Source organism: Leucoraja erinacea, chromosome 16, assembly GCF_028641065.1.
Source record: "Leucoraja erinacea ecotype New England chromosome 16, Leri_hhj_1, whole genome shotgun sequence".
Taxonomy (NCBI): Eukaryota; Metazoa; Chordata; class Chondrichthyes; order Rajiformes; family Rajidae; genus Leucoraja; species Leucoraja erinaceus.
In genome coordinates, this window is record NC_073392.1 from 27407750 (window position 1) to 27423142 (window position 15393).

Genomic DNA, 15393 nt, shown 5'->3' on the forward strand with positions numbered 1-15393 from the left:
AAAGATTGACAACAGCTGCCATGATTGATTGGATCACCAAACTCACAAATTCTTTCATCGCCCATTTTGTCTCCACTGCCCTAGAGACTGATCATGGGAAATCTCACTGATCCAATTTCTCTCAGGGCTGGGAGTACAGGGATTGGAAAAAATATATAGATCAATGCTTACCTCCTGCAGTACAGCACTCTTCTCCAAATGCTGGAAGGGATTTGAGCCCCCACCTGAAAGAGAAACACTTAGATATAAAAACCATCATGACATAATATGCAGGAATAAACCAACATCACACAACAGCCTGAACATCAAAAATATCCCAGGATACTTTACAGTGCAGTGAATTAACAGGAATAAATAACAGATTGTATCAGGTTCCAGAAAACACCAAATTAAAAATCTGATGAAGGTTAACGTTGTGGGATAAATGGAACCCACCTACAAGAATCATACAGATTCAGTTGGAAGTACAGACTACAGAGATATAACTGCGTACGGGTTTAAGAACCACTTCTTATATTTAACATCCGATGGCCTGACAGCTGAATCGGAACACCAAGGATGGGCTGATGTAGATGGGAGAGCAAGGATAAATCAGTACACCATATGTTTATGGAAAAGGAAATGGAAGGCATGGAGCACCAAATTCCAAGCTGAAATTATATTTTACCAACACAAGGTGGAGAATCAAATGCAAATGGGTTGAATTGGATGGAATCAAGCAATTTCTAGATGTGGAAATGAGCACTCCAACAATGAATTGAATGCAAAGTTAAAAAATATCTTCCCATCATTCAGATGGAGAAATTCATGCCTCAACTGTGCTTTGCTGTTAAACAGGACCTTGGCTGCTTAAACAGGAACTTTGTAAGTTGAGATATTGCAGAGGGTAGCTTACCATCTTACAACTGCTCTCTTCCATCATCAAAACGTGTAACCCAATATGCTTCTATGTTATATATCCCATCATATCCACCAAATTGTCTGGAATATGTTCTGTTCCTGGACCCACACTGGAAGTTTCCGAGGGAATTCCATACTATGTACTTGTATTTCAAATTTATACAAAAAAACTCATAATACCCAAAACATCACCTAGCCATGTAACCAGTCTGAAGAAGGGTTTCGGCCCGAAACGTTGCAATTTCCTTCGCTCCATAGGTGCTGCTGCACCCGCTGAGTTTCTCCAGCATTTTTGTGTACCTTCGATCTTCCAGCATCTGCAGTTCCTTCTTGAACACATGTAACCAGAGATGTTGCCTGACCCACTGAGTTACTCCAGCAGTTTGTCTTATTTTGTAAACCAGCACCTTCAGTTCCTTGTATCTCTATTTCATCATTGCTTTGCTTGGACTATCCCAAATTGTGATGTAGATGAACCAACATCAAGTCAACTTTGAGGGGCTCGATGTGAAATATTTTGTTCAGCAATTTTCTGTGAAGTACCATGGGACATTTTAGTATACTGAAGTGAATATGTAAAAGAAAGTTCTGATGTTTTTTTATCTCCGGTGTTCAACGCTTCAGACTGGGCTAACCAATCTATTTGGAATTTAGCTTGGCATACAGATAAGACACAAAATGCTGGAGTAACTCAGCAGGACAGGCAGCATCTCTGGTTAGAAGGAATGGGCGACATTTCGGGTTGAGACCCTTCTTTGACAAGGAACCAAAATCTAATATTAATGTATTGATATAGGAAATAACACAGAAACCTCAAGACGTGTTACACTCCCAATTAAAGTAACTGAAACAAAGCCAAGGCTGAAATAGTTGTTTCAAAAGTAGGGAAACGGAGGCACAAAATCAGAAGATGGACTTAAAACCACTATAAAGACTTAAAGACTCTCTCTCATCAGACTGTGAGAGAGTCATTTTTCAGATAGATCATATGCCATGGTTGATTTGCTCCATCTTCCTCATCTGATTTTGGAATATTCTACAGAAAAGTGAGGCTCTATTCATTCCTCAAACAAAAGGACGTTATCTGTTGAACGCAAATTGACTGCTGCATCTCTTATACTGCAAAAGCAATTTCACCTGTTGTGAAGCGCTTGGGACATCACTAGGTCACAGAAGGCATGATCCAAATATACACCCACTTTCCCACATAGCCTAACTCACATAAACTGCTTTTTAGCAAATCCTAATTAAGTTACATTTCTCAGTACAATCGATAATTTGCTACTGCTTTTTGGGTACTTTAGATATTAATGCTGACTACACTTTTTGGAAGAGCAACTGCCCTGGCTCTGACTCCAGACAGGCATTTACCTTTCACCTGTTGAGTGCTTCATTAGGAAGTGTTCGTTGGACCGCTCTGTGCTGACCTCACACATTGAACACAGCATTTCTACAGACAACACATTATCCACATTACCATTGGTGACAATTTTACTTCTTGGCTATCGGCACTCACCATGACGACAAAAATCACAGATGTTATAAACCTGAAATGCCAGCACTCAACAGGTCTGATTAAGTGTCTCTAACCTGAAGCTATTATGCTGTTTCTCTTTTCACAGATCGTGCCCAACCACCGAGTATTTCCAACATATCTGGTTTTGGGCGACATACAGTGCCCTCCATAATGTTTGGGACAAAGACCCATCATTTATTTATTTGCCTCTGTACGCCACAATTTGAGATTAGTAATAGAAAAAAAAATCACATGTGGTTAAAGTGCATATTGTCAGATATTAATAAAGGCAATTTTTATATATATTTTGGTTTCACTATGTAGAAATTACAGCAGTGTTTATACATAGTCCCCTCCATTTCAGGGCACCATAATGTTTGGGACACATGGCTTCACAGGTGTTTGTAATTGCTCAGGTGTGTAATAATTGCCTCCTTAATGCAGGTATGAGGGAACTCTCAGCACCTAGTCTTTCCTCCAGTCTTTCCATTTGGAAACTTTTATTGCTGTTTATCAACATGAGAACCAAAGTTGTGCCAATGAGCCAAATAAGCCATTATGAGATTGAGAAACAAGAATAAAACTGTTAGAGATATCAGCCAAATCTAAGGCTTACCAAAATCAACTGTTTGAAACATCATTAAGAAAAAAAGAGCACCGGTGAGCTTATTAATCGCAAAGGGACTGGCAGGCCAACTAAGACCCCGACAGCAGATGACAGAATAATTCTCTCTAGAAATAAAGAAAAATCCCCAAACACCTGTCCGACAGATCAGAAACACTCTTCAGAAGTCAGGTGTAGATTAGTCAATGACCACTGTCCACAGAAGACCTCATGAACAGAAATATAGAGGCTACACTGCAAGATGCAAACCACTGGTTAGCTGCAAAAATAGGATAGCCAGGTTAAAGTTTGCCAAGAAATACTTAAAAAAGCAAAAATGATACAACTGCTGATGGTAGTAGCATAATGAATTATGAAGTGGATAGACACATCCTATCTGCTCAAGTTCAAACAAATGCCTCAAAACATTTCATTCTACAGTTCATTCTACAGCAAGACAATGATCCTAAACATACTGCTAAAGCAACAAAGGAGTTTCTCAAAACTAAAAAATTGTAAATTCTTGAGTGGCCAAGTCAATCTCCCGATCTGAACCCAATTGAACATGACTTTTATATGCTGAAGAGAACTAGCCCCCAAAACAAGCATAAGCTAAAGGTGGCTGCAATACAGGCCTGGCAGAGCATCACCAGAGAAGACACCCAGCAACTGGTGATGTCCATGAATCGCAGACTTCAAGCATGTAAAGGATATGCAACAAAAAAACAAACATGATTACTTTCATTTACATGACATTGCTGTGCCCCAAACATTATGGTGCCCTGAAATGGGGGTCTATGTATAAACACTGCTGTAATTTTGGTGAAACTAAAATGTATAAAAATGACCTTTATTAAAATCTGACAATGTGCACTTTAACTACATGTGACCTTTTTCTATTATAAATCTCAAATTGTGGAGTACAGAGGCAAATAAATAAATGATGGATGTTTGTCCCAAACATTATGGAGGGCACTGTACCGCTGTCTTACAGTTCACTAACTGCAGTGACCGAAGTTCATTAACTTTTAGGGCTGTCTCTGTGGAGTTTGCATATTCTCTCATTAGAACAGAAAGTGCTGGAGTAACTCAATGGGCCAAGCAGCAGCACTGGATGGCATGGGTTGGCAATGTTTCTGGTTGGAACCCCTTCTTTAAGTCCCCCAGAGATGCTGCCTGTCTCGCTGAATAACTCCAGCATTTGGTGTGCTCGGCAAGATTCTAGCATCTGCAGTTCCCTTTGCATGAGGTATTCGCTCTGACCACGTGGGTTTCCTCTGCCAGCTACAGTTTACACCACTGCAGAAATCACTGTCCTTCAAAATATCTATAAAGTACTTTGAGACATCCTATGCTAACAAAAATGTGTATATAAATGTAAGTTTTTCTTGTAAACTTAAAAATATCCAGAAGTCAGTTGGGGAGTTTTTAAATTAACTACCTATTACCTTCCATAAATATTATGGACAATACAAATGTTAAATTTTGAAACAGAACACAATCGAAATCACAACAAAGTTATTTTTTGTCATTCGCACCATGTGCTAATGGTTGAAAAGAATGGGGATAGTTAACGTTTTGGGTCACTACACTTCTTTATGGGGGGAGAAAGCAGGAGAATGGGGTTAGGAAAAAGAGATAGATTAGCAATTATTGAATGGCAGAGTAGACTTTATGTGCCTAATTCTACTCCTATTCATTATGTCCTCAGGAGTCTGTTTTTGTAAGCCAGCATCTGCAGTTCCTTGTTTGTACATATACCGAAAAAGATCAAATCTTGATCAGACCACACTGACTGCATCGCTACCTGGTCAGCAACTTGAATGAGATAAGAGAGAGTAACAATGATGGACCACTGCCTGGTCAGCAGCGGCCTCTGCAGCCCGTCCGCGTTTTTATTATTTTTTGTCTATGTTTCTATGTAGTTTTTGTTATTTTTTGTTGGGGGGTGTGTGGGGGGGGTGGGGGTGGGGGGGAGGGAGGGGGTAACTTTTAATCTCTCCCTGCACGGGAGACCTGACCTTTTCCTTGTCGGGTCTCCGTTGTCGTCGGGGCTGCAACGAGGAGCGGCCTCCAACAGGAGAAGACCGGGGACTCTGGTGCCGACTCACCTCACCGTCGCGGAGCTGGCCGAGTCCAGCGGGTGGAGCGGTGGTGGAGCGCTGCTGCTGCTGCGGCCCGACCTCCGGAGATTCGGAGGCTGCAACTGCGGGTCTGGCGGACGGCGGCACCGGGAGCCCGCGGGTCCCTGGAGGGAGACCGCTTTTCAGGGCTCTCGCAGCGGCGACTTCTCCCGCCCGAGTTGCGGGGTCGAAGAGCTCCTGGAGCGGGGCCTGACATCACCGCCCCGCGCGGCTTGGAATGGCTGTGGGACTCTGCGAGCGCACGCCGGGGGCTCCAACATCAAGACCCGGTGTGCGACCTCGCACCACCCGGCGTGGCTTTAATGGACGCGGGACAATCGCCATCGCCAGCCGGGGGCTTTGACTTTGACTCTGACATCGGGGGGGGGAAGAGTGCAGTGGAGAGATAAGTTTTTTTGGCCTTCCATCACAGCGATGTGATGGATGTTTATGTAAATTATGTTGTGTCTTGGGTCTATTTGTTTGTAATGTATGGCTGCAGAAACGGCATTTCGTTTGGACCTCAAGGGGTCCAAATGACAATTAAATTGAATCTTGAATTATAGGCACTGACCTCTGAAGGAACTAACAGGAGGTGCTGCCTCAAAAAGACATCCAATATCATAGACCACGCCACCCTGCCCATGCTCTCACATCAACTATCGGAAAGAAGGCACATAAAGTCGTCCTGCACTATGCCACCAGGTTCAAAAACAGCTTCTTCTCAGCACTCATGGGGACTCTTGAACAGTACACACCACTAACCACAAGTATGAGCTTCTACTGATTGTGTCTTGGTTTGCACTGCAGACTGCAGTTTATTTTGCGCCAGTATTATGATTATTAATTTATTGATTTTTTAAAATTATATTTCTCTATATGTAATGCATTTACAGGTTTGATAAGGTGCTGCTAGTGTGCAGCAGAATTGGGTTGAGAGGGAAAAAGAAATCCACCATGATCGAATGGCGGAGCAGACTCGATGAGCCGAATAGCCTCATTCTGCTCCTATGTCATTTGGTTTTATATGACCTTTGACACAGTCGTACCGATTAGGGTTAGGATTATGAATGTTACAACAATGTTGTTCCAACACAATTGAGTCTGAGACATTATACAAGTTGAGACATTATATTACAGCTGGTGAGGCTGTATTTAGAGTATTGCATTCAATTTTCATCATCCTGCTTTTGGATGGATGTAATTAAGCTGAAAAGAATGCAGAGATTTATGACAATGTTGCCAGGACTCGAGGGCCTGAGGTGTGGGGAGAGATTGGCGAGGCTTTGACTTTATTCCTTGGAGCACAGAAGTTGAAGGATGATCATATAGATGTGTATGAAATCATGAACAGAATTGATATGATCTAATATTCTTACACTGGAGTATGATTGTGTCTACGTAGAGTAGAATTTTTTTGGAAAATGACACAAAGCACTGAAGTAACTCAGCAGGTCAGACAGCACCCTGGAGAACATGGACAGGTGATGCTTCTGGTCAAGATCCTTCTTCACATCTGAAACATGACCTCTCCATGTTCTTCAGAGATGCTGCCTGATCCACTGAGTCACTCCAGCATTTTGTGCCCTTTCGTGTATTAACCAGCATCGGCAGTTCAGTTTCTAGACTCTAAAATGTTATTGGACTGTATGCAAGATAGGAATGTCACAGTACTTAGGCACATGTGACAAAGCACCATTGATAGAAAGATTTTTACTGAACTGCATGCAAGAAAGGAATTTTACTGTACCTAGGTGCATAGTACAATAAAGTACAATTGAATCATTGATACAGTGAATGAACAGTCTTTTACCCAGGTAGACAAAAATGCTGGAGAAACTCGGCTATGGAGCGAAGGAATAGATGACGTTTCAGGTCGAGACCCTTCTTCAGACAACATTCTGCCAGCACAACAACCTGGCTCTCAACACCAGTATATCCAAGCAACTGATTGTGGACTTTGGAAGGGGAAGGATAAGGACCCACAATCCCGTTTATATAAACAAGATGATGATGGAAATGGTAAAAAATAATTCAATTTCCTGGGCGTACATATTTCCGAAGATCTCTCCTGGTCCCAGCACATTGATGCAATTATGAAGCATCAGCGCCTCTACTTCCTGAGAAGGTTACATAGTCGGTATGTCAAGGCGGATTCTCTCAAACTTCTATAGGTGCACAGTAGAGAGCATGCTGACTGGTTGCATCTTGGACGTCCAGGAGCGGAAAAGACTGCAGAAAGTTGTGACCACTGCCCAGTCCATCACCGGCTCTGACCTCCCCACCATCAAAGGAATCTATCCAGTCGCTGCCTCAAAAAGGCACCCAGCATCATCAAAGACACATACCATCCTGGTCACACACTCATTTCACCGTTGCCATCGGGAAGAGGGTACAGGAGCCTGAAATCTGTAGCCTGATGGCTCTTCCCCACAGCCATCAGGCTATTAAACATGACATCAAATAAACTCTGAACAATGTCTATTATTATTATTATTATTGTACTATATCTATTTATTTATTATATACATATGGTCTAAAGACACACTGAGCTTTTATTTTCCGTTTTGTATTGTTTACATATTCTGTTCCGCTGCAGCAAGTAAGAATTCCATTGTCATATCTGGGACTTACGACAATAAAACTCTCTTGACAGATACATCATGCGATTGGAGAGGTTTAGAGGGATATGGGTCAAATGCAGCCAGGTGGGACCAGTGTAGAAAGGGCAGCTTGGTGGGCGTGCGGCCTTTTTTCGTGCTGTAAGACTCCATGTTCTCCACAGATGCTGCCGGACCCGCTGAGTTACTCCAGCACTTTGTGTCTCTTGTGTGGCTCTGACTCTGTACACAGACCCTGGTGCTGAGGCCGGCGCTGCCACAACCACGGGCATAGCCGCCGCCGCCCCCCTCCCCATCCCGCCCGCGGCACCGCAACTCACCAGACTCCTCGTCCTTCTTGTCGAACTTTTTCAGCATCTTTGCTTTGCTCAGCTCCCGGGGTTTTACTTTTGCTTGTTAATGGCGTCCGCTAAACGGCGTCCACACCGAGGTTCCACAACACCGTCCCGGGCCCCCAACTCCTGCTTCCGGTGGCTGCGTCGTCACTTCCTGCCAACCAGTCACATCGACACGTCGCCCGGACACGCACTGCGCATGCGCGGCATCATCCTGCCGGAGGAGACTGTCCGCAGTCTGAGCATGCGCCGCACCTAAGGCCGGGTCGGAGCACCGCGCATGCGTTGGATGCCTCTTTCAGCCTGACCAAATTGCCCCTCTGTCTGGGATGTGGAGTTGTTGTGTAGTAGACTCATTCAGTTTGGAAACTCATTCACAAATAAAAGATTTAGGTTTATTATTGTCACCTGTACTGAGGAACAGTGATAAGCTTTGTTTTGCATGCTATCCAATGAGACTAGATTACACTGTACACCAGGCCAACGTTGGGGGTGAGAAATTGCGAGGGAGTGTAGTGACCAAGGGGGGGAGGGTGTGGGAAGGGGGTGTCCCCCCCTCCCATGGTAGGGAGCTTTTGCATTTTTCAGCTTGAAATTGTGCAATCCGGTGCATACTGTAGCGAGTTTTTTAACTTACACTTGAATGCAACATTTATGCTTTAAATTGGATTAGGTATGAATAAGGTTAGGCTAAATTACATTCCTAATTACATTCCACAGTAGAGCCAGCGTCTGATCAACAGGTGCAGCACATGAATGACTATATTCCTGTATGGAAATTAGATTATAATTCATGCTTATAATAAGCATGATTATAATTTATGCATACATATAAGCAGATTATAATTTATGCATATATATAGAGAAAAAACAAACAAGGCAAGGGTCGGACTTCCATCACTGCACAAATAAATCAATCAACCTACCCTTTGACTATAGAAACAAGACGAAAATAATGCCACATATTCAATCAAATATGGTTCAATGAAATTAAGATATATATGCAAAACATATATATCTTCAGCCCACCAAGTCCACACCGACCAGCAATCTACCATACACCAGTCCCATCCTACACGCCAGGTACAAGTTACAGAAGCCAATTAACCTACAAACCTGCACTTCTTTCGGATGTGGGAGAAACCGGAATATCCAGAGAAAACCCATGCAGTAGTAAGGCTGCAACTCTACCGCTGTGCCACCATGCCACCCCATTAAATTCATTTTTTCTGTTATATATTTATTATGGTGTCACGTCAAAGATGAACACATGATTCTGATATTTGCCCTTGGAGTTAGATAACACACATCTCCAGTCATTGTGTTCAAGAAGGAACTGCAGATGCTGGAAGATCAAAGGTACACAAAATTGCTGGAGAAACTCAGCGGGTGCAGCAGCATCTATAGAGCGAAGGAAATAGGCGACGTTTCGGGCCGAAACCCTTCTCCAGTCATTGTGTTTTATGGCTGGTTTTCAACCTCTTCAGTCTGAAGGCCTCGACCTGAAACATCACCGATTCTTTCTCTCCAGAGATGCTGCCTGTCCTGCTGAGTTTTTCTAGTTTTTAGTGTCTATCTGCAGTTTAAACCAGCAGCTGCAGTTCCTTCTTACTCTTTGTTAAGCGAAACAGGTCCTATTCTCATAATATTATTCACCTCAACTAAGTTTTTTCTTCACCTCCGTTGCTGCAGAGAATACAATCCCAGTTATCAAATCTTTCTTCAAAGTGAAAAAAAAATTCCAGCCCTGCCAACATCTTGTGGGGTGGGGGTGGGGGGTGATGGTGTCTCACCTATCACACCATCTGCATGAGAGAAACAAAACTACTTTTTTTCCCCCCAAAATCATCCCGCGGGCCAGTAGCATTGGTTAACAGCCCTGCTTTAAACCTATGTCCTCTAGTTCTTGAATCACATATCCCGGGAAAAAAACTATGCATTTACCTTATACACCCCTCATGGTAAAGATATTAAATAGATATATCTCTTTCAATCTCTTTCTTTTTATTTCCTTTCTTTTTCTCTATTTATTTTGTTTTCTTATCTTTTTTCCTTTCCAGCTCTTTCTATCTTTTCTCCGGGCTTTCTTTACCAACTCACAAACTAACACTATCATCACTAGATAGTTATATGGACGGGAAGGGAATGGAAGGTTATGGTCTGAGCGCAGGTATATGGGACTAGGGGAGAATATGTGTTTGGCACGGACTAGAAGGGTCGAGATGGCCTGTTTCCGTGCTGTAATTGTTATATGGTTATATGCTTATGATACTCTTTTCTTCTCTATCTTTGCTTGTCTTATTTTCTGTTCTATTCTGTTAAATTTGAAACAAGAAGTTGTACATGAACTGTAATATCTCATTTTGTATTAGGTACTTATGTACTACATTATTGTACTTCTAATAAAAAAAAAAATAATAATAAAATAAATGATATATATAAATAAATAAATATAAAAATAAAGAAATTTAAAACAAATATTCCCCTCATGGTTTTTACTCGCCTCTAAAACAATTTTTGCTTTATTTTGAACTTCCAGCACCTGCAGATTTTTGAGCATGAGAAATTTGTGATCAGCATGAGAGCATGAGAATTTTGTGAAATGCGTGACTCACGCTCAATGCGTGAGAGTTGGCAATTGTCCCAGCACTTTGTGTTCTTTTTACAACACACCAAGTTGGGCTGAAGCAGTGTTTCTGTGCTGTTTCACTCTAGAACACAATAGATGGTAAATTGGAGAGATTCTTTCCTGTATCAAGTCCAACGTACTTCTCAGGAACTGGAAATTGATCTAGAGTTTTCCTTGACCGGTTCAATAGTGAAGTACCGTTAACACCTCTGGAAAATAATATGTCCTCATCAAAGCAGATATAGGCATTGGGCTGAATCAGAAGTGCACAGGCAACCCATTTATCTCTATTTCAAAGACACAAGAGTCTGCAGATGCTTGAATGTTAAAGCAAGAGACAAAATGATGGAGGAGCTCAGTGGATCAGGCAGCACCTGCAGACGGAAATGCACATATTATGTCGTCTGTCCATTTCCCTACACAGATGCTACCTGACCAGTATTTTTTTTTAATCTATAGAACATTAAATCCAGAATGTTACAGAACATGAAAGGGCACTTTGTCCAACAATGTCTGCCACATATAACGCCAAGATAAACTAACCTCATCTGCCTGCACATGATCCATTCCATCAATTTGCTGCATAAAAAGATAGACTATGTCTATCTAAAAGCCTCTTATCTGCCTCCACCACCACCACCACCCCTGGCAACATGTTCCAGGCACCCTCCACACCCTGTGTAAAAAAACTTGCCCCACACAACTCTTTTAAACTTTGCATCTCTCACCTTAAACCTTTGTCCTCTAGCCTTTAACATTTTTATATCATCATCTTAATCGTTCGGTGACTTACTTATTTAAGTTATTTTAATCCAATATTAATTGGATTATATTATTGAAATATCAATGCCCTTTGTTTAAATACAGCCAGAGATTGTAATGGAGTAAGTTTCTCTTTGCACTGTATTTAGAAAGTATTAAAAACAGCTAGCAGGTTAGGAATCGATGAAATGTCTCCATGTCGGAGCCAATGTGTGAATATCGCAAAACTATTGATTACTTACTATGGCCGTGGTCATCATCAAAGAACATTCTAGTCACCGATCGGAGCTTTGGAAGAGCGTACGTTCCTGTAATCAACTCCTTTGCACTTGCTGTTGCTTTCGTGTACAGAAACAGAAACACTTTGACCCCTGGGTGATAAAGTTGGTTCAGCAATATAGGTGAGGGAGGAAGGTGTTACGGAAACCTAGCATTCGGTGTTAAAAGGGCATTGCCTCCTTTCCTTAGTGGGGTCCAGTCCTACACTCGCCCTACTCATTCCTGAACTATGATCAAAGTTGTGACAGGATCTCAAGTGCATTGAAAGTCAGAACCCTTTTGCCAGGATGGAAATATCAAATACTGGAGGACATAGCTTTAAGGTGAGAGCGGCAAACTTTAAAGGAGACTAGACCATGCAGACCCCCCCCCCCCCCCCCGTTGGGTCAGCTCCCCCAATGCAAGATTCCACCACTCACCCATTCCTCCAACGCAACATTGCACCACTCACGCATAGCCCCCAACTGCACAGGCGCAACTCATTTCTCCTCATCCCCCCAGCACTCCCTCCTCTTCACCCTCCCTCTTCAATCCCTAGAGAGGGAGGGGTGGTAGAGGGCGGGGGATGGGGGTAGAGAGGGAGGGGGATGGGTTTAGAGAGGGAGATGGAAGGGGTAGAGAGGGAGAGGGGATGGGGTTAGAGAGGGAGAGGGAGGGGGTAGAGAGGGAGGGGCTAGAGAGAGGGAGGGGGCTAGAGAGAGGGAGGGGGCTAGAGAGAGGGAGGGGTAGAGGGAGAGGGAGGGAAGGTAGAGAGGGTGAGAGAGGGAGAGGGAGGGGGGTAGAGATGGAGGGGGGTCGAGAGGGAGAAATAGGGTAGATACACAGAGTAGGAGTAGGGGAATCAAAAAACAGAGATTATAGATTTAAAGTGAGAGGGGGAGATTGAATAGGAACTTGAGGGACAACATTTTCACATAGAGGTTGGTGGGTTTATGGAACAAGCTGCCAGAGGAGATAGTTGAAGCAGCTACTAGAAACAGCATTTAAAAGATATTTGGGCAGGTACATGGATAGGAAAGTGTTAGAGGGGTATGGGCCAAATGCGGACAGGGAGGACTAGTGTAGATGGGGCATCTTGGTTGACGTGGACATGTTGGGTTTTAGACTTTAGACTTTACTCTTGACTTTAGAGATACAGTATGGAAACAGGCCATTCAACCCACCCAGGCTATGCTGACCAGTAATCAACCTGTATGCTAACACTATCCTACACGCTACAGACAATTTTACAACTTACCAAAGCCAATTAACATACAAACATTTACATATTTGGGCCGAAGGGCATGTTTCCATGCTCTATGACTCTAATACAACCTAACTGGCAGGAATGAATAGAAGATATACCACTGCAACAACTACTTAGACCTTTCTCTATTCAATATCCCCAGCCCAGCCATGATTTTCCAAGTCATTTTCCAATCTGTGCCATTATCTCAGCACTGGCTTCTGCTTCTTTGCCCTGGTGACGTCAATTATGATGCTGAGGATCTTGGTGGGAACATCCAGAGATAAGTACAACCTCTTGCCACTATGTTTTCTCCTGGCAAAAAGCACCTCCCTCCTCCTCTGCATGTCAAAGAGGTATTGTGGAGGGAAGGGCATTGGTCCCCTTGTCCAATAACATCCTTCACCAAGAGACTGAGCGATTGCCAGGTCTCCATTTTGGACAGTCGAGGGCTGAGGAGAACATTTGCTTATCACTGCTGTCACCCTGTCTGTCAGGGGGCTCTTGAGGATTCTAATGACCTGCTGCCTCTCCATTACCTGCACAGATATCTGGTCTGGGCTGTAGCTGCCAACATGCCTCTTTGACTTTGATTGACATCGGGGGGGGGGGAGAGTGCAGTGGAGAGATAGTTTTTTTGGCCTTCCATCACAGCTATGTGATGGATGTTTATGTAAAATGTAATTATGTTGGTCTGTATGGCTGCAGAAACGGCATTTCGTTTGGACCTCTCTCAACGCTTGACTCTTGACTCTTGACTCACGCTTGGTCTCACGAGCTATCAGCAAGATCCCAGACATGATGAGGAAAGCTGAGAGCATCACAAAGTTCTTGCCGAACATCCTGAATTTGATCTGCAGCAAAAGATAAGATCATTGAATTGGTACAGAATGAAACTCTAGATCAACCAAGAGGATATACTGTATGTAGGTCTGCAACGTACCGTCAGAAGCGGTGGTGAGAAGTCAAAAGTACAAGTCAAAAGTAGAAACAAGAAACTTCAGATGCTGATTTACAAAAGAAAGACACAAAGTGCTAGATTAACTCAATGTTTAAGAAAGAACTGCAACTGCTGGAATAATCAAAAGTAGACAAAAATGCTGGAGAAACTCAGCGGATGACGCAGCATCTATGGAGAGAAGGAATAGGCAACGTTTCGAGTCAAGACCCTTCTTCAGACTGATATCGGGGGGAGGGGGTGGGGGGAAGGAAAGGAAGAGGCGGAGACAGTAGACTTGGGGGAGAGCTAGGCAGCAGTCCTGGAGAACATAGATAGGTGACATTTCTAGTAGGGACTTTTGGATAGGCAACGTATCGGTCCCAACCATAAATGTCTCGTATTGATATTCTCCAGGGATGTTGCCTGACCCACTGAGTTACTCCGATACTTTGCAGGTTTTTCTCTTACAAGTCAGTTTGTTTCTGATTTCAATACCTGGACATTGCAGTGAAGTAAGGAGCAGGGAAGGGGGGGGGGGGGGGGGGGGGGGGGGGGGGGGGGGGGGGGGGGGGGGGGGGGGGGGGGGGGGGGGGGGGGGGGGGGGGGGGGGGGGGGGGGGGGGGGGGGATGATCAAATTCCAGAATGACTAATAACCCTTGAAGTCTCTGATCCTCAGAAATATTTAAAGGCTATTAAAGGTCTTTGACAGTGAGATGTCAAAAGACCATCAGAGAGAACATGGTGTTTGCTGTGGAAAATGTCACAATTATCTGCTTTTTACATCCATTCCTAATATATTTTATTTCGATCTATTCATGGACAGGTGAGCAAGTCTTTAAGGAATTGCACCTGAAAATTATTAAAACAATTAAAACTGTTCATTACAGCCCTGCCTAACTTGATATATCACCTTAAACATACAACTGTACAGAGCAGGAACACTCTTCGACTACAATAATTGTGCCAAATATGATGACGTTAAACTAACCTGTGCCTGCACATGATCCATATCCCTCCATTTTATGCATATCCACATGCCTATCTAAAAGCCTCTTAAACACCATTCTCATATCTGCCTCCACCACCACCACAGTGCGTCCCAGGCATCATCCTGCCCTACACATCTCCTTTAAACTTTGTTCCTCTCACCTTTCTTTAAACAAGCTAACATTTTATACTTACAGTATGTCCTTAACCTGCTGCCTTAAGAGTTGAAAACCATCCTAGAGGGGAGTTAGTCCTCTCACAAAGATTGAATGAAAGAAATGTCTCTTAAAGTATTCCTGAACAACTTCCTGATTTATTCCTGGAGATTCAGGATGTGATTTCTCTTCTTTCAATGCCTCTTGGGGCTTAATGTGAGCTGATGATAACAACATCCCCATCTTATGTAGGAACGACTCGTACGCAATGCAAAATAATCACTGAAGATAATCACTAATCGTTTCTTTGGATCCT

The 15393-nt window shown here is 43.2% G+C and overlaps 1 protein-coding gene across 1 annotated transcript in view; it reads right to left on the reverse strand.

Moving 5' to 3' along the window:
* The window catches only part of LOC129704690 (coatomer subunit gamma-1), a 68024-nt gene extending 59775 nt beyond the window's left edge, over positions 1-8249 (reverse strand). Inside the window, exons 1-2 of the mRNA XM_055647984.1 lie at positions 8085-8249; positions 172-224 (exon numbers count right to left, since the gene is read on the reverse strand). Coding sequence (XP_055503959.1) covers positions 172-224; positions 8085-8121 — 90 coding nt within the window. The 5' untranslated portion in view covers positions 8122-8249. The remainder of the gene's footprint in view (positions 1-171; positions 225-8084) is intronic.
* Positions 8250-15393: the final 7144 nt, after the last annotated feature.